The sequence below is a fragment of the Herpailurus yagouaroundi genome, unplaced genomic scaffold, assembly GCF_014898765.1.
Source record: "Herpailurus yagouaroundi ecotype Mexico unplaced genomic scaffold, PumYag 190, whole genome shotgun sequence".
Classification (NCBI taxonomy): Eukaryota; Metazoa; Chordata; class Mammalia; order Carnivora; family Felidae; genus Herpailurus; species Herpailurus yagouaroundi.
Genome location: NW_024412421.1, coordinates 23943521 through 23969676, shown reverse-complemented (window position 1 = coordinate 23969676; position 26156 = coordinate 23943521). Strand labels below are relative to the sequence as shown.

The following is a 26156-nucleotide window of genomic DNA, read 5'->3' as shown; positions in this document are numbered from 1 at the left end:
TACAATACAATACAATACAATACAATACAATACAATACAATACAATAACTAAGAAAAAGAAAATCTTAAGGAATCCATTAAAAATATTAGGAGTAATAAAGGAGTTTAGCAAGGTTGCAAGATACAAGATCAATAAACAAACACAAATTCTATTTCTATATACTATACACAAAATGTATTATATATACACCAATTCTATTTAGTCTGTTTATTCTATCTTTACACCAATTCTATTTCTATATACTAGCAAACAATCCAAAATCTCATCTGGATTCTTTGCAGAAATTGACAAGCTGATCCTAAAATATTGTGGAAAAAAAGTCCCAATTTCAAAATTTACTACAAAGCAATAGTAATTAAGACAATATGGTCCTAGTATAAAGACAAATAGATCAATGAAATAGCCAAAAAATGAACCTTTGCATATATTGTCAAATAATCTTTGACAAGCATGCCAAGACCACTCAATGGGGAAAGAATAGTCTTTTCAACAAATGGTGCTAGGACAATTAGATATCCATATGTAAAAGAAAGAAGCTGGACTCCTACCTCACACCATATACAAAAATTAACTCAAATGAATCATAGGCCTGTATGTAAGAGTTAAGACTATTAGAAGAAAACATAAAAGTCAATCTTCATGATCTTTGGTTGGGCAATAGTTTCTTAGATATGACATCAAAAGCACCAGAAACTAAAGAAAAAGAGATGAGTTGGACTTAACCAAAATTAAAAACTTCTATATTCAGGGTACCTGGGTGGCTCAGTTGGTTGAGCGTCCAACTACAGCTCAGATCATGATCTCACGGTTCATGGGTCTGAGCCCCACATCAGGTTCTATGCTGACAGCTCAGAGCCTGAAGCCTGTTTCAGATTCTGTGTCTCCCTCTATCTCTGCCCCTCACTTGCTCATGCTCTGTCTCTCTCTGTCTCAAAAATAAATAAACATTTAAAACAATTTTTTAAAGAACTTCTATGCTCAAAGGACACCATCAAGAAAATGAAAAGATAACCCACAGAATGGGACAAAACATCTGCAAATTATATATCTGAAAAGGAAACTGTATCCAGAATACACACTTCAATAAAAAGAAGAAGAATCCAATTTTAAAATGGGCAAAGGAAGAGAATAGACATTTCTCCAAAGAAGATATACAAATAGCCAATACGCACACGAAAAGATGTTTAAAATCATTAGTCACTAGGGAATTGCAAATCAAAACCACAATGAGATACCCACTATGATGGCTAAAGTCAAAAAGACATAATAAATGTTTTGCAGTTCCTCGAAAGGTTAAACAGAGTCACCATGTGACCTAGCAATTCCATTCATAGGTATATGCTCAAGGAAAATGAAAACACATACCCACATAAAAACTTGTACATGAATGTTTATAGCAACATTATTGATAATATCCAAAAAGTGGAAACAACCCAGATGTTCATCTGGGTTCACTAACCAATGAATGGATACATCTGGATACATCAACCAATGAATGGTAGTATATATACATATATATATATATAGAGAGAGAGAGAGAGAGAGAGAGAGAGAGTGTATACATACATATATAGTGTAATGTTCTGCCATAAAAAAGAATGAAGTACGGATACAATACTACAGCATGGATGAGCCTTGAAAACATCACGCTAAAGACATCATGAAAAAAACAAAACACTAAAGACCATACATTGTATGATTCCATTTACATGAAATGTCCAGAACAGGCAAATTAATGCAGACAGAAAATAGATTAGGACTAGGATAGCCTAGGACTGGGGGGTGAGAATGGGGTATGAAGGTAGAAAGTGAATATTAATGGGTATGGGATTTCTTTTGGGCGTGATAAAAAATGTTTTCAAATTGATGGTGGTAATGGTGACACAATTCTGTGAATATACTAAAAACCACGGAATTGTATACTTTAAATGGATGAATTGTATATGAATTACACCTCAATAAAGCCATTCAAACAAACAAAAGAGAAACCTCCAGGGGTTTCCCAGTCCACACAGTTCCTCTCCATTCATTCATTCCTATACATGCTCTTTCTATCAATTTTCTGGCCTTTGCACTTGTGGTTTCTACTTGGAACATTTTACCCCAAATTATCTGAAGCTGATCTTCTCATTACTTAGTCTCAACATTATTTAGAATCCTCCTTAGACACACTTTCCCACAAGTCTCTCCCCCTTCAATTATTTCTTCTCTATTCTGTCAAGAGTTAAAAAAAATAGTTAAAAATATTTAACTATAAAAAGAGTTAAAAAATAGTTAAAGTGACTCAGATATTTAGCCAATGTGTGTCAGGTAGCCCCTCAAAAATGATGTTAACTCCCTGAGCTGAAGCAGGATTGGAATTCTTATATATAAGGCACAGAGGAGGGGCATATGGTTATGATACTGCCCCAGGTGCCATTTTTCTTTGTCGGTAACGGCTGCCATTTGCAGCTGGAATGAGTGGGTTATGTTGGGGTTTTCATGCCTCTTTCTCATGATTGTTGGTGCAATCTTACTTCAGTAGCTTTTGAAACAGTTCTTTTGAGAGCTATCTTTGTAAGCCCTGTGAGTCACCTCCTGCTAGTTAAGCTTCGGGGGAAGGGGAGGTAGAAAGGGGGAAAAAGAGGAAAGCAGAGGAGAGAGAGAAGAAAAGAAGGAAAGGAGGTAAAGATTAAACAAAGAAAACTGGGGTCTTTTTTCATTCTTTCACAATTCTTTATAACACTTCTCAGTACCTACAGGGGTCTTAGTTATTTGCATGTTTATTTTCTGTCTTCCTTCTTCGGGTAGGATGTTTCTGCCTTGTTTGTCTGCATAGCAGATGCTCAATAAATACCTTATGGCTGACTGGCCAAATTCCACAACAACATGCTAAATCCAGGACGAAAGCATGAACAAACTGTTCTGACACTCTCTAACCACTCCTCTCATTTCTCCTCTCATTTCTAACTTCTAAGGCAGCTATGGGCCGAGTCTCCATCACCTGGGTGCTTTTCAAAATTACAAATTCTTGGGCTGCACTTCCACAGACTGGTTCATCTGTGCTTTTAACTGCATATCTCTTGCCTAGAGAGACAAATATATGTACAAAAGGTGAGATCAAAATTTGTCTAACAGTCTGTCCAGTGCTTCCACCTGGGGATCTGTGTGTTAAGAAAAAGAAGAGAGGCTGAAAAAAATAAAACTGGGCGGTTCAGTCAGTTGAGCGCCTGACTCTTGGTTTTGGCTCATGTCATGATCGCGTGGGTTCGTGGGTTTGAGCCATGCACTGGGCTCTGCGCTGGCAGTGTGAAGTCTGCTTGGGATTCTCTCTCTCTCTCCCTCTCTCTCTGCCCCTCCTCCACTCACAGTCTCTGTATCTGTCAAATAAATAAACTTAAAAAATAAAAGATGTAATTCCACAGCTTTGAATATGGTTTGGTTCTTAAATGACATTAACAGATTATTTTTAATTTTGTTAAATGTTATAATGGTACCATGGTTGTGTTGTATGTGTGTATAAATATATGTATGTATAAGTATACATACATATATACATAATCTCTATTAATGATGTAGCATGCTATGGATGAATTTATATATCTCGGATTTGCTTTAAAATGCACCAGCAAAGAAAAGGAGGAAATGAATTGGCAAATTGGTGGTAATTTTGGGAACAGGGTGATGAATACATTAAGATTCATTATACTACTCTCTCGACTTTTCTGTATGTTTGAAAGTTTCATAATAAAATATTCTTTAAACAATAGTCTCAAATTAGTGATAACTACCAGTCCCACCAAGAGGCGCTTGTGGTAGGAAAGTATAGTCGCAAATGTTGTCTATTTGCCCCAAAGTGAAAACTGAAGAGGAATGGGTAAGAAGTAAGGTTTATGGGCCAGACTCTTTGGGTACATTTCTTCATGGAATCCCCCCTTCACAACTCTGTTAGGTTAATGCCACCTTAACTGTGTGATTGAATTCAGCATCACTAATCATGGGACAAACTGGTATTGCATGCCTCCTGGTGGAGTGTATTAGGAAGTACCCATCATCACTGACATGGTCCTCTTGCCAAAAAAAAAAAAAAAAAAAAAATGTTTAACCAGAATCTAATCATGAGGCAGCAATCAAGCACTGAACATGGATATTCTGCCAGACAATGGGCCTGGACTCTTCAAAACTGTCAACATCATAAAAGGCAAACTTTTAAAAAATTTTGAAGTTTTTTTTATTTTTTTTAGTAATCTCTACACTCAACATGAGGCTCAAAACTTGGACCCTGAGATCAAGAGTCACATGCTCCTCTGACTGAGCCAGCCAAGCGTCCTAAAGACCAACATTTTTTTAAAGACAAGTGCACTGCTTTCAATTAAAGAAGACTAAAGAGATAGGACATCAAAATGAAATGGGTGAACTTTGATTGGATGGGGAATATTAGATACTTTCAAAATGGAAAAAAAAGACATTTTCAAAATGGACAATGTATTAGATAATATTTTTGAAAAAAATATTAATGTAGTGAGTGTAACCAAAAAAACCAGACCAAAACCAAAACAAACAAACAAACAAAAACAAAAACAACAAAAAACCAACCAACCTTATGAAGTAAGGGGTAACCCTCTTTTAGAGACTGGGAACTAAGGTTCAGGGAAACAAAGGGACTTGCCCAAGAATCCACAGCTGGCAAATGGCAGAGACCAGACAGGCCCAGATCACCCTGCCTCCAGAGCATAAGCTCTTGGCTGGTGGGTGCTTCTTCCTCTGCAGCATCCCCCAAAGATTCAGAGACAGGACTGTGATCTACAGTAACTCCAAGGGGATGGTCATACCTAAAGGTAGTAAAGAGGCACCATTCACTCTTGTCACAGCACCGGCAGTAACTCATTCATTCAGAATTTAATTCCTGTCTGAAGTGATCAGCAAAAACAGGTAGTCCCTAGACTCAGGTTGCTTACAGCCTAATGAAGGAGACGAAGGTTACTCAAATGTTGAAACCACTCAAGGGAATATATAATAACAAAAGGAGGTAAGAACAATGAGGAAAAGAAAGCTGACCAAAGCTGAGGGTCAACAGAAGACTTCTATGAGTTGTACTTTGAAAAATGAATACAGGTTAATGATACAGACAGAGGGAAGAGTGTGAACAAAAGGCCTATGGCAAGAGGGAAAAGGACTTTGCAGCAGGAAAACCCCCAAAGCTAGCAGGTGCCTAGTGTAAGGTGAAAATGGAGGAAAGCAGACAGAGTCAGACAATGCAGGACCCTGAAGGCTATGCAAGCCCCCCCCACCTTTTTTGGTCACATTCACTACATTTAGTATTTTTTCAAATTATTGTCCATTGTCCATTTTGAAAGATTCTTTTTTATTAAAAGTTTCTAATTTTGTTGAATTTTGAAAGCAATGGAAAGTTACTATTTAGGCAGGTGACAAAATCTGACTTCAAATTTAAAAACAAACAAACAAAAGAAACACTTTAATTGCAATGTTGAGAGGACGGCTGGGCAGAATAGAGGTCATTAAGAGACTGTAGTAACCAGTGATAATTTGGATTAGAGTGAGCAGTCTATAGGGGTGGAAGTGGTCAGATCTAAGGGGTATTGGGAGTAAATGGGCAAATGCAAGTGAAGGAGGTGTTGAAGATGACTCTTCGGTTTCTAGCTTGGGCAGCTGGAGATGCCATTTCCTGAGAGACGGAACAGTGAACAAAGGCCAGATTTGGAAGATATGAGTGATATGAAGAATTGGTGGTACTTTTTACACCTCCAAGTGGATGGTAGGAGGGAGTTGGATGTGCAAGTCAGAAGTTCAGAAGTCTAGACTAGGGATGTACATCAGGGAATCAATCATCAACTTATGGTTACTGAAATATGGATAAGATGGCGTCAGAAAGGGAGGAGTTAGCAGATGAGAACCCCTGGGATTGGATGGTTCCTTTTTTTTTTTTTTTGATCTTTTTTTTTAATTTTTTTTTATTTATTTTAATGTTTATTTATTTTTGAGAGAGAGAGACAGAGCATGAACGGGGGAGGGTCAGAGAGAGGGAGACACAGAATCTGAAACAGGCTCCAGGCTCTGAGCTGTCAGCACAGAGCCCGACGCAGGGCTCGAACTCACAGACTGTGAGATCATGACCTAAGCCAAAGTCGGCTGCTTAACCGACTGAGCCACCCAGGCGCCCCTAATGTTTATTTATTTTTTCAACGTTTATTTATTTTTGGGACAGAGAGAGACAGAGCATGAACGGGGGAGGGGCAGAGAGAGAGGGAGACACAGAATCGGAAACAGGCTCCAGGCTCTGAGCCATCAGCCCAGAGCCTGATGCGGGGCTCGAACTCACGGACCGCGAGATCGTGACCTGGCTGAAGTCAGACGCTTAACCGACTGCGCCACCCAGGCGCCCCTGTTTATTTATTTTTAAGACACAGAGAGAGAGACAGAGTGCGAGCAGGGGAGGGGGAGGGGGAGAGAGAGAGAGAGAGAGAGAGAGAGAGAGAGAGAGAGAGAGAACTCAAAGCAGGCCCCAGGCTCTGAGCTGTCAGCACAGAGCACAATGTGGGGTTAGAACGCACAGACTATGATATCATGACCTGAGCTGAAGTCGGACGCTTAGCCGACTGAGCTACCCGGGCACCCCATCAAGCTCCTTTTAATAGACATCTCTGCCATCTTCAGTTCAAGGCTTCTAGGAAGACACTGGTCCAGTATTCATAAAAGGATTGCTGAAACAATGCTGAGGGCCTGTGAGGCTGGAGACCATGTACCAATGGCACCAATTTACCTTTTTATGTATGTAGGTATTTATTTATTTTTATTTTATTTAATTTTTTTTTAAATTTACATCCATGTTAGCATATACAAAGATTTCAGGAGTAGATTCCTTAATGCCCCTTACCCATTTAGCCCATCCCCCCTCCCACAACCCCCCCAGTAACCCTCTGTTTGTTCTCCATATTTAAGAGTTTCTTATGTTTTGTCTCTCCCTGTTTTTATATTATTTTGCTTCCCTTCCCTTATGTTCATCTGTTTTGTCTCTTAAAGTCCTCATATGAGTGAATTCATATGATTTTTGTCTTTCTCTGACTGACTAATTTCACTTACCATAATACCCTCCAGTTCCATCCACGTCGTTGCAAATGGCAACATTTCATTCTTTTTGATTGCCAAGTAATACTCCATTGTATATATATATACCACATCTTCTCTATCCATTCATCCATCGATGGACATTTGGGCTCTTTCCATACTTTGGCTATTGTGGATAGTGCTGCTATAAACATTGGGGTACATGTGTCCTTTCAAAACAGCATACCTGTACCCTTGGACAAATACCTAGTAGTGCAATTGCTGGGTCAGAGGGTAGTTCTATTTTTAGTTTTTTGAGGAACCTCCACACTGTTTTCCAGAGTGGCTGCACCAGCTTGCATTCCCACACTAGAAATTTCTTATTCTTCCCAGTGTGGAAGCGCAACTGATGTTTTGCCCTGTTTCTATAATAAAATACCAGAATCAAGAAAAAACACTTTGTATCCTGAGATGAAACAACAATGATGAAGTCACCCCAATCTAGTTCCAGTTCCTAAGAAAATGTTTACTTTCATTTTTTTAAATGTTTATTTCTTTACTGAGAGAGAGAGAGAATCCCAAGCAGGCTCTGCACTGCCAGAGCAGAGCCAGACGCACGGCTTGATGTCACAAATGGAGAGATCATGCCCTGAACTGAGGTCAAGAGTGAGACACTTAACCAACTGAGTCACCCAGGTGTCCCTCTACAACAGCAAGAAAAATTTTAAAACTAAGTAATACCTAGTGTGGACTCCCTAATAAAAAATGGTGCTATACTTTTTAGAATGCTAATGTCTAAAATAATGTCACAATCTTTGTGGATATGGTTAACATGAACAAAAGTTACTATTTCTCATCATGAACAGATAAATGAAGGTGGTAATTTCGTGGGCTTCTTACCTTTCTTAAAATTCCTTTAAATGCCAAACAAATATTTGAATTGATCTTCCTGAAATCTGATTTCTTTGTACCTTTAAAAAAGGAAAACAGTGTATGGAAATACAATTCACATACTGTAAACTTCACCCATTTAAGTGTAAAATTTAATGGTTTTTACTGTATTCAAAGTTATGCAACCATTAACACAATCAATTTGAGAACATTTTTATCCCCTCACCCAAAAAACCCTGTACCTGTAAGTATGCACTTTCTACCTTCCACCCCCCATATTACACCCTCACCCTCAACTCCATGCCACACTAATTTATTTTGTCTCTATGAGTTTGGCTATCCAGTACATTTGATATATATGGAATCACACAAAATATGGTCTTTTTCACTGGATTCTTTCACTTAGCACAGCATTTTCAAGGTTCATCCACAGTGTAGCATGCATCAGTACTTCATTCCTTTTTACTGCCAGGTAATATTCCATAGTATGGATAGATACATCACACTTTATTTGTCCATTCATCATCTGATGGATATTTGGATTGTTGCCATCTTTTGGCTATTATGAATAATGCTGCTATGGACATTTTTTTTTTTTAATTTTGAGAGAGAGAGAGAGAGAGGGAGAGAGAGCATTCGAGCAGGGAAGGGCAGAGAGGGAGAGAGAGAGAATGCCAAGCAGGCTCCACACTGTCAACACAGAGCCTGCTGCAGGGGTCCAACTCATAAACCGTGAGATCATGACCTGAGCTGAAACCGAGAGTCAGACGCTTAACCTACTGAGCCACCCAGGCGTCCCCCATCTTAACCATTTCTAAGTGTAAGTGTACAGTTCACAAATGTTCACTTTATTCACACTGTTGTAAAACAAATGACCAGAACTTTTTCATTTTGCAAATATGAAACTCTATACCCACTAAACAATAAACCTTCTTCCCCCCCCCACACCCATGCCTGGTAACCACCATTCTACTTTCTGTTTCTATGAAAGTGACTACGTTAGATACCTCCTATACTTGGCATCATGATACATTTTTGTCATTTTGTTACTAGCTTATTTCACTTAACATAATATTCTCAAGGTTGATCCATGTTATAGCATTTCCTTTTTTGAGGCTGAATAGTATTCCACTGTATGTATACACCATACTTTGTTTAGCCATTCACCCATCAGTGAACATTTGGATTGCTTCCACCGCTCGACTCTTGTGAATAATGCTGCTATGAACATACATTTGCAGACCCTGTTTTCAATTCTTTGGGATATATACCCAGAAGTAGTACTGCTGGACCATATGGTAGTTCAATTTTTAGTTTTCTGAGGAACTGCTTTAATATTTTCCATGGTGGCTGTACCATCTTAAATTCTCACCAACAGTGAACAACAGTTCCAATTTCTTCAAACCTTTCAACTCTTCTCTTTCTTTTTTCTTTCTTTCCTCCCTTCCCTTCTCTTTCTTCCTTCCTTTTTTCCTCCTTCTTTCCTTCCTTCCTTCCTTTCTTCCTTCCCTTCTCCCTTCCTTCCTTCCTTCCATAGTAATCATCCTAATGGGCATGAGGTGATATCTCACTGTTGCTTTGTTTTGAATTTCTCTGATGATTGGTGAGCATCTTTTCACCTTTTATCTCCTTGGTTAGGTTTATTCCCAAGTATTTTATTCTTTTTGATACTATTGTAAATGAAATTAGTTTCTTTTTTTTTAATTTTTTTTAATGTTTTATTTATTTTTGAGACAGGGAGAGACAGAGCATGAACAGGGGAGGGTCAGAGAGAGGGAGACACAGAATCTGAAACAGGCTCCAGGCTCCGAGCTGTCAGCACAGAGCCCGACGCGGGCTCGAACCCACGGACCGCGAGATCATGACCTGAGCCGAAGTCGGACGCTTAACTGACTGAGCCACCCAGGCGCCCAGAAATTAGTTTCTTAATGTCCTTTTTAGATTGTTGTTAGTGTATAGAAACACAACTGCTTTTTGTGGGTTGATTTGCTATGCAACTTTGCTGAATTCAGTTGTTGGTTCTAGTAGGTAGAGGTATTTTTTTGTGTGATTTTATTTTTTTCATATTTATTTTTTTGAAGTATAGTTGATATGTTTTAGTAGTTTTCTTATGGAATATTTAGGGTTTTCTACATATAAGATCATGTCATGTAATAATAGAGATAATTTTACTGCTTCCTTCCTAATTTAGATGTCTTTTATTTCTTTTTCTTGCCTATTTGCTTTGGCTAGGACTTCCAATATGATGTAAATAGAATTGGTGAGAGTAGGCATCCTTGGAAAAGCTTTCAGCCTTTTACCATTGAGTATGATGTTAGCTATGGGCTTTTCATAGATGGCTTTCATTAGTTTGATATCATTTCCTTCTATTTCTAGCTTGAGTGTTTTTGTCATGAAAGAGTATAGAATCTTGTCAAATGCTTTGTCTGCATCAATAGAAACAATTGTGCTGTTTTGCCCTTTATTAAATTTTTAATTTAATTTTAATTTTTTTTTTCGAGAGAGACAGAGCATGAATGGGGGAGGGGCAGAGAAAGAGGGAGACACAGAATCTGAAGCAGGGTCCAGGTTCTGATCTGTCAACACAGAGCCCAACATGGATCTTGAACTCACAAACTGCGAGATCATGACCTGAGCTGAAGTCAGACATTTAACTGACCGAGCCACCCAGGTGACCTATTTTTTTTTAATTTTTTTAACGTTTTTTATTTATTTTTGAGACAGAGAGAACAGAGCATGAACGGGGGAGGGGCAGAGAGAGAGGGAGACACAGAATCGGAAACAGGCTCCAAGCTCTGAGCCATCAGCCCAGAGCCCGTCTCGGGGCTCGAACTCACGCGAGATCATAACCTGAGCTGAAGCCGGATGCTTAACCGACTGAGCCACCCAGGCGCCACTTCTCTTTTTTTTTTTTTTTTTTTTTTTTTAGAGAGACAGTGTGCATGAGCCAGGAAGAGAGGCAGAGAGAATCTTAAGCAGGCTCCATGCTCAACATGGATCCTGACACAGGGCTCCATCCCACGACCCTGGGATCATGACATAAGCCAAAATCAAGAGTCTGACACTCAAGTGACTGAGCCACTCAGGCACCCCTCATGATTTATTTTGTTGTGGTTGTGTATTACACTGATTGGTTTTCATATGTTGAACCAATCTTGAGTTCCAGGAATAAATCCTACTTGGTCATGGTGTATAATCCTTTTAATGTGCTGTTGAATTTGGACTAAGTTCAGGCTCATCTTCTCTGTATTGTTCCAATTTTAGTATACATGCTGCCAAAGCAAAAAATTCCTGTGGCTTTATTTTTCAAATGGGGCATAAAGTGGGGCGCCTGAGTGGCTCAGTCACTTGAGCATCTGACTCTTGATTTAGCCTCAGGTTATGATCTCACAATTGTGAGACTGAGCCCTGCATTGGGCTCCTCACTGAGAGAGGAGTCTGCCTGAGATTCTCTCTCTCTCTCTCTCCTTCTGCCCCCCTCCTTTGCTCCCACTCTCTCTTAGATAAATAAATAAATAAATAAATAAGGCATAATGTACTTTGAATTACATAATGTACTTTGCATTTCAATTACCAAATGGGTCAATGTCTCAAAGAGCAAGAATTCTTTTCCATGCCTGAAACGCTGACAAAAATTAACACTTGCCAGTTCTTCTCCTTGTTTCCTTTGCAGAAGTAGCATCGCATCCTACATAATATACCTCAACTGTAACGTCAGGAAGTGACTGCCAATTTGGAAGATGCTGTTTAACAATCTGACCCACAAAGAGCATCCAGATTTGTAGATTCTAGGACACCCTATGAAACTTGTTGGTCAACATACCCAAACTGTTTAAAACAAATGAGAGTATGAATTAGATGTACTGGGAACTCAGTTCTCCAATGGATTCAATAATTCGACTTTTAGGGTACTTAAAATACAGCCCCTCCTCAAAATAATAATAATATAACATTACGTAACATAAAATACAGCCCCTACTGTAGTAATGTGCGGAGTGTGCGGAACATAGCGGTGGATTCATTTATCCGGCTGAGTAGGGATCCAAACATATATGCCAAGTACCAGGGACTCTGAAGGACACAATTCTTTGGAGAAAAGTTCCAGGGACCACACTTTTGTTGTCAGTTGACAACAGCTACGGGGAATTTCTGCTTCTGTTTCACAACTCATCGGACTGGCTGGGATTGGCCCAGAGCTGGGAAAAGAAATAAATGTACAATTCACTTATTTAACAGGTATTTACAATACCTAGGGATGATGTGTCAGCTTCCGAGAAGCCTCCTGCCAGATGCGGCCCGGACAGGGGGTAAAGGGGGAAGAGAAATCTCTCCTCAGGGCGCGGGTCCGGGAAAGACGCGAAAGGAGGAAACAAAACCGAGGCCCGACGTTGGGAATAAAACCGGCATCTGAGGAAGGGATCCACCCTTGCCGACCTCTCAGGGATCTGGGCCTGCGCCCTGAGCGGCCCTTCGTGCCTCGCTCCGCCCCCCGACGGCGCTTGCGCCTGGAGCAGCGCGGCGCTCGCGCTCTCGCTCGCAGCAGCGCCTACGCAGCCAGGTGTTTCTCCTTCCCACTCCGTTCCTACCCAGCTGTCTGGGAGTTGTTGGCAACTAGAGACTGGGGTGGGACGTGGAGTGACTCCTGGTCTGTGATACTGGTCAATTACCCTATAGGCGGTGCTCTGGCCTAGAAAGAAAGGTGAAATCACAGACTTTCTAACGCATTCACCTGCCACTGCCATCGCGAAGCATCTGGAAGCTGTCTGGGGCGGGCGGGGGGGGGGGGGGAGGGGGACGGAGGTGAGAATTAAAAAAAATTTTTTTTTTCAACGTTTATTTATTTTTGAGACAGAGAGAGACAGCATGAACAGGGGAGGGGCAGAGACAGAGGGAGACACAGAATCTGAAACAGGCTGCAGGCTCTGAGCGGTCAGCACAGAGCCCGACGCGGGGCTCGAACTCACGGGCCGTGAGATCATGACCTGAGCCGAAGTCGGACGCTTAACCGACCAAGCCACCCAGGCGCCCCGAGAATTTTAATCTTGTTTGGAAGCAACCAGGCACAGGGGTTCTTTTTATTTAGAAACACCCTGGAGGTAATGGACACCTCAGAAATACCATCCTTTGTCTTCCATAGGAAGCTGAATTTAAAGCTGCGTAATGGTTACTTTATGGGGCGCCTGGGTGGCGCAGTCAGTTAAGAGGCTGATGAGCACAGCTCAGGTCATGATCTCACTGTTCTTGAGTTACAACCTCACGTTAGGCTGTGTGCGGTGCAGGCAGAGCAGCCTGCTTGAGATTCTCTCTCTCCCTCTCTCTTCCCCTCCCTTGCTCGCTTGCTCTCTCAAAATAAATAAGTAAACTTTAAAAATTAAAAAAATAGTTACTTTGAAGAGAGGAAAGAAAAAAAGGAAACCTTCACACACACACACACACACACACACACGTTTACAGGAATGTTTTTGTCTTTGTTTGTATCTTTTGAAATGTGTCCAGTCTGAGGTTTTTTTTTTAATGCTTGAGTATGTCCTTGACTCCTCTATCGTAGACACGAAAGAAACTCGCAAGTTTAAGAAATCTGAGTAGAATTCACTAAAGCTGGATAGAATTATATGTACGTGTTAAGATAAAACATCTTGTGTAAACCACCAAGTTTTCCTGAATATTTCTGGACAGATAGATCTTCAGGGGATGGGGCAAAGGTGGTATAGGAAAAGAGGAACCGGACACTTTCAGAAAATTATTGGCAGTGGTGGCCTACAGGAAACAAATCTTTATTATCTCTATTGTTGTATGTTCCTTTTGGATTTGCCAAAGAAAATTAAAAGGTAAATTTTAGCGTGAACTCACTAAATGTGGGCATTTGATGTTTATTTTTGTAAAGGAAATTAAGTCAGTGTGATTGGCAGGGTTGAGACCTGAAGTTCCTCTTCCGGAAAAGGAAAATTTCTCTTAGTAATCTGTAGACTGGTTATGGTATACTCCTGCCCCCAACCTTGCAAGATAACTTCATGCTCCCTTCTGTAAGGGAAGTTTTGAGAAAAAAAATTAGTCTACTGTGCCTAAAAGGATTTGCAGACAAAAGGCGGATAATGAAAGATGTCTGACACCTCTCATTCCCTGGGTCACCTGAACCCATTCAGTTTCATTCACCAGTGAGTGGTTAGCGGATGTAGAGCATAGGAATTTGGGACCAGAGGTTGGAGTTCCAAAAAGTTGAAAGTGTAAAGTCAAAGGCCAGAGGTTTATAATGTTGCTTCTTAGTTTGTCTTATTTATAAGTAGGAACCCAGAAATGAGCTCCCAAATAAAATATTTTAGGAATAGTGTTTCTTAAGTAACTCCAAATGTCAGTACATGGACAGGGAAATAAATGAAGTCTAGTGGGTAATGCATCAATCAGACTGAGCAATGAATAGCAATGAATAGCAATGAATAGGATAGGAATTCCCCCACAGAGGAGAAAAACCACAGAAGAGCATACTTAGTAAAATTTATTTTTTTAAAAAAGAAGAAAAACAATAATTTATGCCCTTGGCAAAATAAAGGATCTTGTCAATATAAATGTTTCTTAGAAAACATATGAAAAGATAATATAATATACATATCAATAAATCATTATCAACCTTACAGCAAAAGCAATGATTCCATAACAATGATAAATGAGAATATTTCTGGCCCTTACACCACAGTATTTCTGGAAGGTCCTATGATTCCTCCTTTTTTTTTTTAAATACAGATGTGCCCTCATTTTAAGAAACCCTGATGCACACATATCTAAATTTAGAAAGTCCATTGATTACCTTTACAATCAACAATTCTGATTGATTGATTTATTGATTGATATAATCTCTGAACCCAATGTGGGGCTTGAACTCATGACCTCAAGATCAAGAGTCACATGCTCTACCAACTGAGCCAGACAGGCACCCCATACGATCAACAGTTCTTAAAAAAAAAAAATCAACGAAAATGTTTCTGTAAGGGATCTTTCAAATTAGCAAACTTTCCTAATGTGTTTAGAAAATAATTAACCAATATATGTGTCCCCAACTTCTTTCATTATAGTTCTATTGCATAAAGCGAGGTATACCTGAAGTGAAGCAGTAACAGAATTAGGCCTCAGACCTGACTGGAGAGAGTGTATTCTTATTTATAGTATGAGGAAATGGTTGGGGCACAAATTCTCTCAATCTTTTGTTTCTCTTATCATGAGCTTTTAATTTTTTTGTCTCTGGTGCTTTCTGGTAAATTTTGTTCACCAAGTACTCTCAATAAAAAAGGAGGAAGTCATATAGGAGGGGGCAGATTAATGAATGAGTGAGTCACTCCAGCAGAGCAGAGTGAGAGGACAATCTGGGATTCAGAGTGTGTATGTGGACATAGCTGGGGGAAAGCAGGAGCGATTCTGAACGCTTGACATGCTTTTGAGGCCCCTCTCCCAGTAGGGGCACCTGATTCCCCTTGAGGAACAGCAAGGCCCAGTCCAGCCTTCCCCGGATGGGACACATACTCAAGAGAACGGACTTGGGCCTATTTGTCACACTCCTCCTGGCTCCCTTCAGCACAGTGATAGTGCAGCTCGCAGAACTCCTGGATCCGGCTACAGGCCTCCAGCATCATCACTGTGGGGACTGTGATCACCACTCGGAAGAAATTCGGGTACTCAAAGCACTGCAAAAATAAGAGCCTGTTATTCTCATAGCAATTGAATCTGGTACTAAACCACCCTACGATGGCCAGGGTCCTAATCAGCAAGAAGCAGTGATGTCATTTACTCAGAGCTATCAGTTGACTCAGTTCCACTGTGAAAGGTGAAATAAAATGGGGTCACTTATGTCAAGGGGTTTTAAAATGGACCTAGAAGGCCATTAAGGAGATGGATCTTATGCACCTCTTCACCCATGAAACCATGAACTTTTGAACTGGGCCAAGCCACCAATCTCACAAGGACTCAGCCAGAGTCTTGAGACTTGCTACAGTGAGACTTCGTTTAGTGATAGCCTTAGTAACCAATTACAGTCAGCCAAGATTAGTTTTCTGCCACCAATCAATCAAAATTCTTTATAAATAGCATATACAAGCATTCCTTTTTGTCTTTAAAAACACTTGACTTTTGTTCTGGGGGGTGGAAGGACACTATTTGGGTCACTGCCCAGATCTGTGTTCCCCAAATTGCAATTCTGAGACACCGAATAAATGTTTTTGTTTTATTTTAGCTCTGCTTCTTTTCTTGGTTGACACCATCATTGGGGTGCTAAGTCTAGAAACAATTCATCTTAAAAGGGACTTGTGGGACAAGCCTGTTTCCCCTCACTTAAAATGTTCAGCCACAACGTTTCTTCCCGGTATGGATGGGATAATGATGAGGGAGAAACAAATTTTAAATAGACGTCATGAAACACATCAGTTTGAATCTTATCAAATGAGAATATACTTTGTTGAGGAGAAAAAAAGGCAGGCTAAAGACCAACTCAACCCGAGGCTCTAGAAATTGTTGGGAATGTCCTGAGAGACATGAACACTCACCGTTGCTGGGAGGCAGTGGACTGACTGCTCAGCAACTAACCGCTCTGTGAACTCCACATCATTCTCAAATTCTGGGAAATGTTCCATCTCAATGCCAACCTATACCAATTACAGGGAGAGGCAAACTTATCAGGAGGGAAAACAGGCCAACTCCCCATGCCAGAAACTAACATAGGGACTGCTCTAAAAAATATCTTGGAACTCTACTACTGATAACTAAGAGTTCTTTTTAAAAAAATTTTTTTTTCAACATTTACTTATTTTTGGGACAGAGAGAGACAGAGCATGAACGGGGGAGGGGCAGAGAGAGAGGGAGACACAGAATCGGAAACAGGCTCCGAGCCATCAGCCCAGAGTCCGACGCGGGGCTCGAACTCACGGACCGCGAGATGGTGACCTGGCTGAAGTCGGCCGCTTAACCGACTGCGCCACCCAGGCGCCCCATGATAACTAAGAGTTCTAACACTTAGGAGCCCATGGAATTTTTCATAGGAAAGACAGGATGTCTTTATATTAATATTTTAGTTTATTGAAGCATTCCTTCCTGGATGTTGATAAGTGAAAGCTGGAAATAGAATGTCAGTGTTTCTCTAAAAAGGCAACATTAACATTGTGAGCCGGGCAATTGTTGATTGCATGGAACTATCCCACCAATTACAAGATACTAGTGTCTCCAGTCCACAAAATGCCAATGCCCCAAGTTATTCTGGAAACAGGGGCACCTGGGTGGCTCAGTTGGGCAAGTGTCGACTTTGGCTCAGGTCAAGATCTCAGAGTGACCTGAACAGACATTCAGAACAAGGCGATTCCTAAACTAACAGGTCCGGAGGCTTAGCTGGCTGTCTTTGTGAGTCCTGCAGACCAGCTTCTGCTTGCCTTACAGAAAATGCCTGCCACCTACATACTTACCATGAGGTACATGGCCCCAGAAGGGCGGACTGGCCGGAGTCCAGGGATGGCAGCTAGTGCGTCATAGCAAAGATCAACGTTGGACTACAAGAGGAGGCAGAAAGATGTCAAGAATCAAAATATAAGTGAAAGAAAAGCACGTCATTAAAAGTAAAGCCCACACTGGAGGCAGGGAACCTAAGTTTGCTCTGCTGGCATCAAGGGCACAGGAAGTAGGCGAGAAAAATATCCTATCACTTTTGGCCAGGAGCAGAGTGAAGTGCCAGAAATGAGAGACATGGAAGGGTGGATAGTTACACTGATGCCATCTCCTGATTTGGAGGCCCCATAATGGCACACTGCTCCAGAAACGAGGACATGTGATTCCTAACTCCACTGGCGGCATTTCCTCACTCCCAAAGTAAAAGGCTACGGGCTGCCCTTACCTTCAAGAAGCTCAGAGTGTTGTGGTAGAAGTCCTGAGGGGTGCGATGTAGGATGCTTTTCAGAGCTCCCTGGACAATGGTGCAGGGTCCCAGGATCCGCTGACTCAGTTTCACCAACCCATCTCGGATCTAAACGCCCCCAACCCGCAAACATATTATTTAGCCTTCCTTAAGCATTCCAGTTTTGGGGATTCTGGTTCTGGCCATTCTTTCCATCAAACCTGATGGAAAGTGATGGTGCGTGCCTACTGGCACTCTTATATCAGACCACTGGGATTTGTAGCCCAGCTCTGTCACGCACATGCTGCGTGACTCAGCAAATTGTACAATGTCTCAGTGCTTCAGTTTTCTCAACCGTAAAGAGGAGATAATACTATGGCCTCCTAGAGTTGTTGGGAGGATTACAGTAAAATAATGTGTATCAAGTGCTGGCATATTGTAAGCCTGCAAACAAAATCAGGTATCATTATAGCTATTGTTTCCTTATTTGTGGTCCTAAAATTAGGAGCAATGGAACTTCTTCATAGAACCAGGTACAAGAAAACTGAGTTTGGGAGAGGAATAACTGAGTACCATCTTTACCCAGCATCTTTTGGCACCCAGAACTACAGGGCCAAGAAGAAAGAAGAAAAAAAAACACTAAAACAACAAAAAAAATCACCACCCAACCACTGTGCATGCAAATTAAATACACATATATATCCTAAATTAGACATACTGTATCACCTCATTGCTCTTACCTCATTGCCAAAAATGTCTCTTCGGTCATGGATGAGGATCCAGCCCAACCTCCAGCCAGGAACCAGCCAGCGCTTGGCCAGCCCTCCACAGGACAGGATGGGGACGTTGCTGCTGAGGGTGGCCAGAGGCTCAAATTTGGAACCCGAAAACACCTGAGGAGAAGAGATCCTTGCAGTTGTCTTCTGGCTTACTTTCCTCTAAATCCCATGCCTTCCAGTCTTTACCTTGTATAACTAGGAACAGGGCCTTGGATTTATGGACTCATCCTACCCTAAAGCATAACTGGGAGCCTAGGAGGCTTCAAAGGAGACTATACAGAGACATGTAACCTGACATCTGGTCTGGATTAAAGGAAGCCTACGATGAGGATACTGATCCTGGCCCAGGAATATATACAACTCAACAAAGCTTGCTCTGGGGAATGAATGCTTGTTGGAATTAGACATTTAAAAATATAATAGGGGTCCACAACCCTTTACCTGAGATTCCTGGGCCCATATTTGTTGCAGAATGTAGGATTGTTTGGATTTTTGAGAAGTTTACCTGGATCATATATTATGTAACACCCCCAAGGCAGTGTGGGACGGCGCTCCTAATCAAGCATATTAACATTTCTTTTCCTTTCCTTACATTCTTGACAAATATATATATACATATATAAGTGAAATACATAGAAAATCTACAAATATCTTTACATCAAGTCAAGCCAGGTTTTTCCACCAAAGGAATTTCAAAAATCTTCAGATTTTTATAGCTTTTTGGACTTTGGAAAACTGGCTAAGAGACTGTAGAATCTATATGTACTTTTAAGAGTGTAGGGATACTGATATGCTGTACTGAAATGATTAGGAATTACTTCTGGTGTTTTTGATGCCACCTCTAAAGGTTCCATGAAGTAATTTGGAATTGAGATTATTGTAGTGATAGATCCTGCCCAAGACTTACCATGTCTCCATAGATCTCATCAGCTAAGATGGGGACACACTGCCTTGCAGCCACTAAAAATAAGAAAAACAGGCTGAAATCATTTTTGTTGTTGTTGTTGTTGTTAAGTAGGCTTCATGCCCAGTATGGAGCTCAATATGGGGCTTGAACCCACGACTCTGAGATCAAGACCTGAGCTGAGATCAAGAGTCGAATGCTTAACCAACTGAGCCATCTAGGGGCCCCCAGGCTGAAATCCTTTTTAATGTGAATTGCCTTAGCAATTAATATTCACCTGGACTTATTATATTTTGCATTTCATATTTATGTGTTTTGTTTTCCAATTTAAGAACTATAAATTCTTATACTCTTCCAGGATACAGAGGCTAAATATACCATTTAATTAACCAGATATTTCAAACCTGCTCTTCCACATATGGGAATAGTGAAGAGGCAAGTGCTGCCTTTTTCTCCTTCTTGTAGGTGAGGTCTACTGCTCCAGGGGCACACTATTCACTGGAGACCCCAGTAGAGCTCCCCCACCCCCATCCTCAGCTCGGAACTAACCCTCTTCTCATTCCAGGAAAACAGCTCAAGGATCCTATCCCCATATCTTCTCCTGTCAAATGAAGTCTGATGGACTTACCAGCCAGAATTTTCTGGAGATGACTTTTACTGTACACTGACCCACAGGGGTTTGATGGATTATTAACAATGAGACAAGCTGTCTTTTCATCAATTAGAGATTCCAGTTGTTTCAAGTCAATTTCCCAAGACTTTTCTGGCTGGGGAGGAAGAAAGGGTGAGACTAAGATGGTTCTGAAAACTTGAGGGGGAATATTCACTTAACAGTATATTCTAAATAATAAAATGTGTTTGTGGCCTCCACCACCCACTTCCAAATCTTTCTGTGCTAAGACAATTGTCATATATTTTTACAAAGCCATAATTGAACACTGGGGTCTAAAATTAAAAAGTTGTTTACCAATAAATTGTAGAGTTTGACCTCAATTCCCATTGATTCAGCCAAAGTCCTATAAAGAGAGAAACCGGGTCTTGGAACTAGGATGTTTTGTCCTGGGTTGGCCAACACAGCTAAACAAAGTTCAATAGCCTGACTGCAGCCACTAGTCAGAATGACATCCTGTGAAGAAATAAAAGGTACATTTTGTTAGGGGTTCCAACAGCAGTGGGAGAAAAGACATTGTCAGATAGGTGAGTGGGGAGCAATAATAAACTTACTTTTTCAAGCTCTAAGTAAAGTAGTAAGGACTGTACTAAGCCAAAATTGGGGGAAAATGCTTATATATGTCCATATCTAAATGTTGAAAATATTGACCACTTAAAAGAAGTAAATCACTTTAACAAGTACATGTCAGCTATGACTCAGCAGACTTCCATGAGAGATCATTATGACCTTGGACTTTTTCACTTGGTTATTTGTTTACTTTCGACCAGAAATTTGAAGCCTGATTCTTCTCTGAAATACAGACTGAGGGCACCTCTTATGTTAAGAAATATCAACACACACAGTAGATGACAGAGGGAGAGTGGCATTTAAACTTGTGGCCCTGCCATCGATTGAATATTCCATAGTACCTCAATCTTCCCATCTGAGTGAGCTTTTTTTTTTTTTTAATGTTTATTCATTTTTGAGAGATAGAGACAGAGGGTGAATGGGAGAGGACAGAGAGAGAAAGAGAGAGAGAGAGAGAGAGAGAGAGAGAGAGAGAGAGAGAGAATCTGAAGTAGGCTTCAGGCTCTGAGTTGTCTGCACAGAACCTGACAAGGGGCTTGAACTCATGAACCATGAGATCACGACCTGAGCCAAAGTTGGACGCTTAACCAAATGAGCCACCCAGGAGCCCCCCCATCTGAGTGGGGAAGGGAATTATGGAAGCTACAAATTTAAGAAAGAAATTTAAGAAAGATCTTATTGGTAAAATAAAAAATGTTACTTATTCGGTGTTATGAACTATTGTTTTTTAAAGTTCTTTTGCAGAGAATCAAATGTAGAGTAACCTCTGAATCCTTTGAGCCTCAAGACAAAACACCACATAAATTATATTCAACATTATCATCATACTGTAATGACATTAAATATACTCAGGGATTAAGTGGCCTCACTCTATGAGAAGTTCTCAAATTGCTAAAGGGAAATTCTTCACGCCTTTTGTTTCCCGAAACTGTTATTCCTTGTGGAACAGAGACAAGGAAAATGGTATAGTTTGCCCAGTATTACTTCAGAGCTGTTACCTTGGTTAAGCCCTACCTTAGCTTCCAGGGGTGCCTCGGGCCGGTGGTAATAAGAAGCAATATCCTCACGACTGGATAAGTATCCTGAAAGAGCCGGAAGGAAGAAGCTGAAAGTTTGCATCTGGCAACTGACCACTATGCCCTAGAGTCAAAAGGACCTCAGGCTAACTCCTGCCCCTGCTTAGAGCACAAACTGTTCAGTTTAGCTCTCAGCTACTATAGATAAAGGAGTTATGTGTTACAATTTTATAATAATCTCACATGTGTAAATAATAACAAGGAGAACTTCCCAAAGTATAAAATACTGTGCACCATCTTGATTACTATGATTATGTTTTATTTTTCATAAAAAACAATATTTAGATTTTTCCTAAATCCCTTCCAGGACTATATATTTTGAAGAGTTGTAATCAATGCATGTAATACATTGGGTGCCTTTTAAGTTTTTTACATTATATCATATACCTATTAGTGGTTTTGCACAAGTTTTTCTTTTAAATTCAATTCTTACACAATATTTCCAAATGTTGGCTTACAAGTTTGACGTAGGGACAGCATCATGCAGATTGGTTTGCGAAACTGCTTTTAAGAAGACTCCATTCAATTATAAAGATACAATATTTCATAATGTTCCACTTAACAGTTAGAGATAAATGTCTTGAAGTTATATAAATCAGCACTTCCTTAATTACTAATAAGGAAGAGAATTTTCCTAGATAAATGTTATGGCCTATATTTCCTTTGGCATGAAATGTTCATATCGTTTGAATATTTGTGAAGTTGAGAACTGGTTTTGGTTTTTCAGGTTGAATCTGTTCCCTAATACTTTGGGTATAAAAGTTATAAACTTGTTTTATAATCTAATTTTTGGTCTTCTTTTGTTGATTTTTGTTTTATGAAACTTTATAAAACATAAACAATCAACCTAAAAATTACATCCCTCAGGCTCTTTGAAGTGTTTTTAAAATTCTATTTTAGCACAAAACTGGATTTGCATTCTACATTAGAAATATGTCACTATATCTTGTCATTTGCAGCAACATGGATGGATCTAGGGGGTATCACGCCAGGTGAGATAAGTTAGACTGAGAAAGACACATTCCATATGATTTCACTCATTGTGGAATCTAAAAAACCAGCAAACAAATGAACAAAGAAAAAAAGCAGAATCAGAACTATAAATACAGAGAACAAACTGATGCCTTCCAGAGGGAAGGGGGTAGGAAGATGGGCAAAATGGGTGAAGGCGAGAGGAAGATACAGCTTCCAGTTATAGAATGAGTAGGTCATGAGAATAAAAGGCACAGCATAGGGAATACAGTCAATGGTACTGTACTAGTGTTGTATGGTGACAGACGGCAGCTACCCTTGGGGTGAGCAAACATAACGTACAGAGATGTTGAATCACTGTCTACACTTGAAACTAATGTAACATTGTGTGTCAACTATATTCAAATAAAACAATATAAATAAGTTTTAAAAAGGAAAATAATATGTTGCTAGGTACATATGGAGACTGGGGGTGTGTGTGTGCAACACTGAAATAAAGTCAAAGGGTCACTTATTTTATCAGACATTTAATGTGGAAATGGTTAGTAGATGGAGACAGTTAAACCTAAATAAGAATAGGGATGGGCAAAAAGGGGTAAAGGGGCCAACTGTATGGTGATGAGCAGTAACCAGACTTGTGGTGATCACTTTGCAGCGTATACAGTTGTATTATACAGCTGTACACCTGAAACTCCTACTGTAAAAACATCTCAATAAGAATAACTTCTTTCTGTCAGAAATAACCTTCTCTTCTTCAATGGAACAGCCCATTGTTTGTATTCTACTTCATTTTTATCTCTTTATTTAAGCTGAAACAGCTATAAATGCATTTGAATGTGATCAGAACATTCAACCACACGGTGATATTTGACCATAGTTAAAATAAGGGTTGAATGTATAGAGAAAAAGAAATGAAGCCAAGAAGCTATCTACATAGTGCAAATAAGTAAATTAATGTAGGACCTAGAGGCTAAGTAAACAGGCACCTGCAAAATCCAAGGCCTTCATATGAAAATTAGCAATGTTGGTTGAGAAATAAGTACGTGAACAGAACAAAAGAGGCAGAGCCAGTGGGCCAGAGGAAGCCAGGAAAGGAGCTGAACCCTGATGGCTGTGTTCAAGCATTCTGAGATCCTCGTCCCCAAATCCAAATGGCTATTTTATCTTAGCCTCTCCTTAGGATCTATGAATCAGGGAAGCAAAGAGAACTGCTGGAAACTTACTCCTAATAGAAGAGCACTAACAATTTGGACGCCACCAGACAGAGTCTCAGGAGAAGCTTACCAATGGAGGGGGCGTAGCCATTATACTTTCCCGAGTCTAGAGCATCTTTCATCGCTTGGGTGACTTCAGGGTCTGTAGGCAGGTTTCCAAACACAGTAGGGTCCCCTTTTCATGGAAGAGAAAAAAAGAGCCCCCAAGAGGTTACTCTTCCATGCCCAGTGCTCGGACTCCCTCTCTACTCCCATCTTCTCCAAGCAGTTGTCAGGATGGGGCTAACAGCGACGAGATCTGCCCCTCACCTGAGAGTCCCCAACTCACCAATTGACAGAGCAATCATGGTTTTGTTTGGATTAGGCTTCACCTTCATGCTGTCCACAATGGCCCGGATGGGATTGAAAGTTTTGTTGGACATGTCTGAGGGCCTCACGGACCATCTGGCCTTCCTGCCTTTCATTTTTCCTGGCACGGAGCTTCTCCCACCAAGGTTGACGTGCACATCCAGAACTGAGGGAAGGTTGCTGTTGCTGTTCATCTGAATCACATATGGGTCCATCACTAGTAAAGCCTATGGGGAAAAGGAGGTCCTTGTGACACTAAGAACAGAGCAGCATCTTGGCGGCCTATATTTGAACCTAAACATAAGCGTGATTTCATTAGATGTCTTTCCAAACTGCTTTGTTGGCCACATTTTTCATGCTTTGCGAATAAGGGGAGTTTTAAGACTTTTTGCTGAGATGGAAAATAAAGCAAGAACCCATTTTATAATGTTAGCAAAGACCATGCACTGAATACTTATCTACTGTGAGACTACATGCAACCATAATGTCATTGAAAGTTTAACTGCTCTCAATGAGACTGAGGGGAACTGACATGAAAATCATGAAACAAAGCATATATATGTGTTGCCTCTTTTCCATGCAAAGCCTATCCAAGTGTCTCCCTAATGCTTCAATAGACTGTCTTGCCCTCTGCAAGAACCAGGAAGGACCATTCCACAGTTAGAAATTTAGTGTTAATATTTTGTCATTAGTAAAAATAAAGCCCTATCCCACGAGCACCTTAGTGTCCTGTAGAAAAAAGAAGTCAATACACCATAAAGAAGAAAGCACACATCCCAGTTACCACCACATTAGCTGAGGCTTGAGATTTTACCTTCCAACTACAGGAGAAACTGCCCTCCCAGTAGCCAAACCTGGAAGCTCTTAGTCCTTCTTTGACAGGTCACAGTGACAATGGCCTCAGATGCAATTCTTGACTCCTGAAATAGTTTGCACAAATGGGCGTTGGGCCTGGAACTTTCCTGCTATTGGCTAGGGTGAGAACTGGGTGGCCGGCCCTCCTTTCCCTCCCCTTCCTCACTTGCTGCTTCTCACCTCTAACTCTTCCTCCACCCCCCCCACCCCCCACCCGCCCACCATACCTGGGAGTTTGTCCTCACTTCAAACCTCTGGAATTCTCTGTGTTAACTCTTTCTGGGCACTTTGTGAGACATTTGAGAGGACTGTCAGAGGGCTTATTAGGATTACAGTTAGCAATTTTTATTAAATCTCTTTTGATACAAATAACCCATTAAAATGTTAACAGTACAGACATGTGTAAAGTAAAAAGTGAAGAGTCCTTCCTTGCACCTTGCTATCTACACACTTCATTTTCACTACCCCCAGAGTCCATACACTCTCCCCAGGGGTAGGCAGTGTTACGTAATGATTTGGCCATTTCTATCCATTCGCCAAGACAGATTAATAGGTAGGTAGATAGAGGATAGATACATAGATGGATACAAGATAGATACATAGGTACATCATTTTATAGATTTTCAAAACACTGAAGGAATTAGCGAAGAAATTCACTATTCACTGAAGGAATAGTTGCACAATTTGTTCTGCAACATGTTTATTTACTTCCTGCATCCTGTACTCCTTTCCTTGTTCACAAGGTTCTTCTTCAGTCACAACAAATGGGCAGTTGAAACAAATTAAGTTTCACTCAACAAATACCTTAAAAGATAGTAGTAGCGTCTTCAAGGCAACTAAAACCTGTGGAACGTTATCCTGTACTGTGAATTCTCCTTCATTCACCTGCTAGAAAGTTGTGGGGAGAATAAGATGTCAGGTGAAGTCTAAACAAACAACCTTGCTAAGCAAGCACAGCAGAAACCTCAGC

At 40.5% G+C, this 26156-nt stretch overlaps 1 protein-coding gene and 1 long non-coding RNA gene across 3 annotated transcripts in view; both read right to left on the bottom strand.

The window, feature by feature from the left end:
* The window catches only part of LOC121009755 (uncharacterized), a 39970-nt gene extending 27565 nt beyond the window's left edge, over nucleotides 1–12405 (bottom strand). Inside the window, exons 1-2 of the long non-coding RNA XR_005780817.1 lie at nucleotides 12186–12405; nucleotides 7946–8016 (exon numbers count right to left, since the gene is read on the bottom strand). This is a non-coding gene — a long non-coding RNA (uncharacterized LOC121009755). The remainder of the gene's footprint in view (nucleotides 1–7945; nucleotides 8017–12185) is intronic.
* A 2211-nt stretch (nucleotides 12406–14616) lies between these two features.
* TAT (tyrosine aminotransferase) overlaps nucleotides 14617–26156 on the bottom strand; it is a 44635-nt gene continuing 33095 nt past the window's right edge. Inside the window, exons 1-12 of one of the 2 annotated variants that reach the window (XM_040443013.1) lie at nucleotides 25146–25270; nucleotides 24312–24558; nucleotides 24054–24158; nucleotides 21736–21803; nucleotides 20449–20607; nucleotides 20110–20248; nucleotides 19485–19537; nucleotides 18539–18691; nucleotides 17799–17927; nucleotides 17374–17457; nucleotides 16465–16563; nucleotides 14617–15609 (exon numbers count right to left, since the gene is read on the bottom strand). In XM_040443013.1, coding sequence (XP_040298947.1) covers nucleotides 15469–15609; nucleotides 16465–16563; nucleotides 17374–17457; nucleotides 17799–17927; nucleotides 18539–18691; nucleotides 19485–19537; nucleotides 20110–20248; nucleotides 20449–20607; nucleotides 21736–21803; nucleotides 24054–24158; nucleotides 24312–24546 — 1365 coding nt within the window. In that variant the 5' untranslated portion in view covers nucleotides 24547–24558; nucleotides 25146–25270 and the 3' untranslated portion in view covers nucleotides 14617–15468. Of the gene's footprint in view, nucleotides 15610–16464; nucleotides 16564–17373; nucleotides 17458–17798; nucleotides 17928–18538; nucleotides 18692–19484; nucleotides 19538–20109; nucleotides 20249–20448; nucleotides 20608–21735; nucleotides 21804–24053; nucleotides 24159–24311; nucleotides 24559–25145; nucleotides 25271–26156 lie in introns of those variants that run through there. The other variant, XM_040443015.1, reaches the window with a different exon arrangement.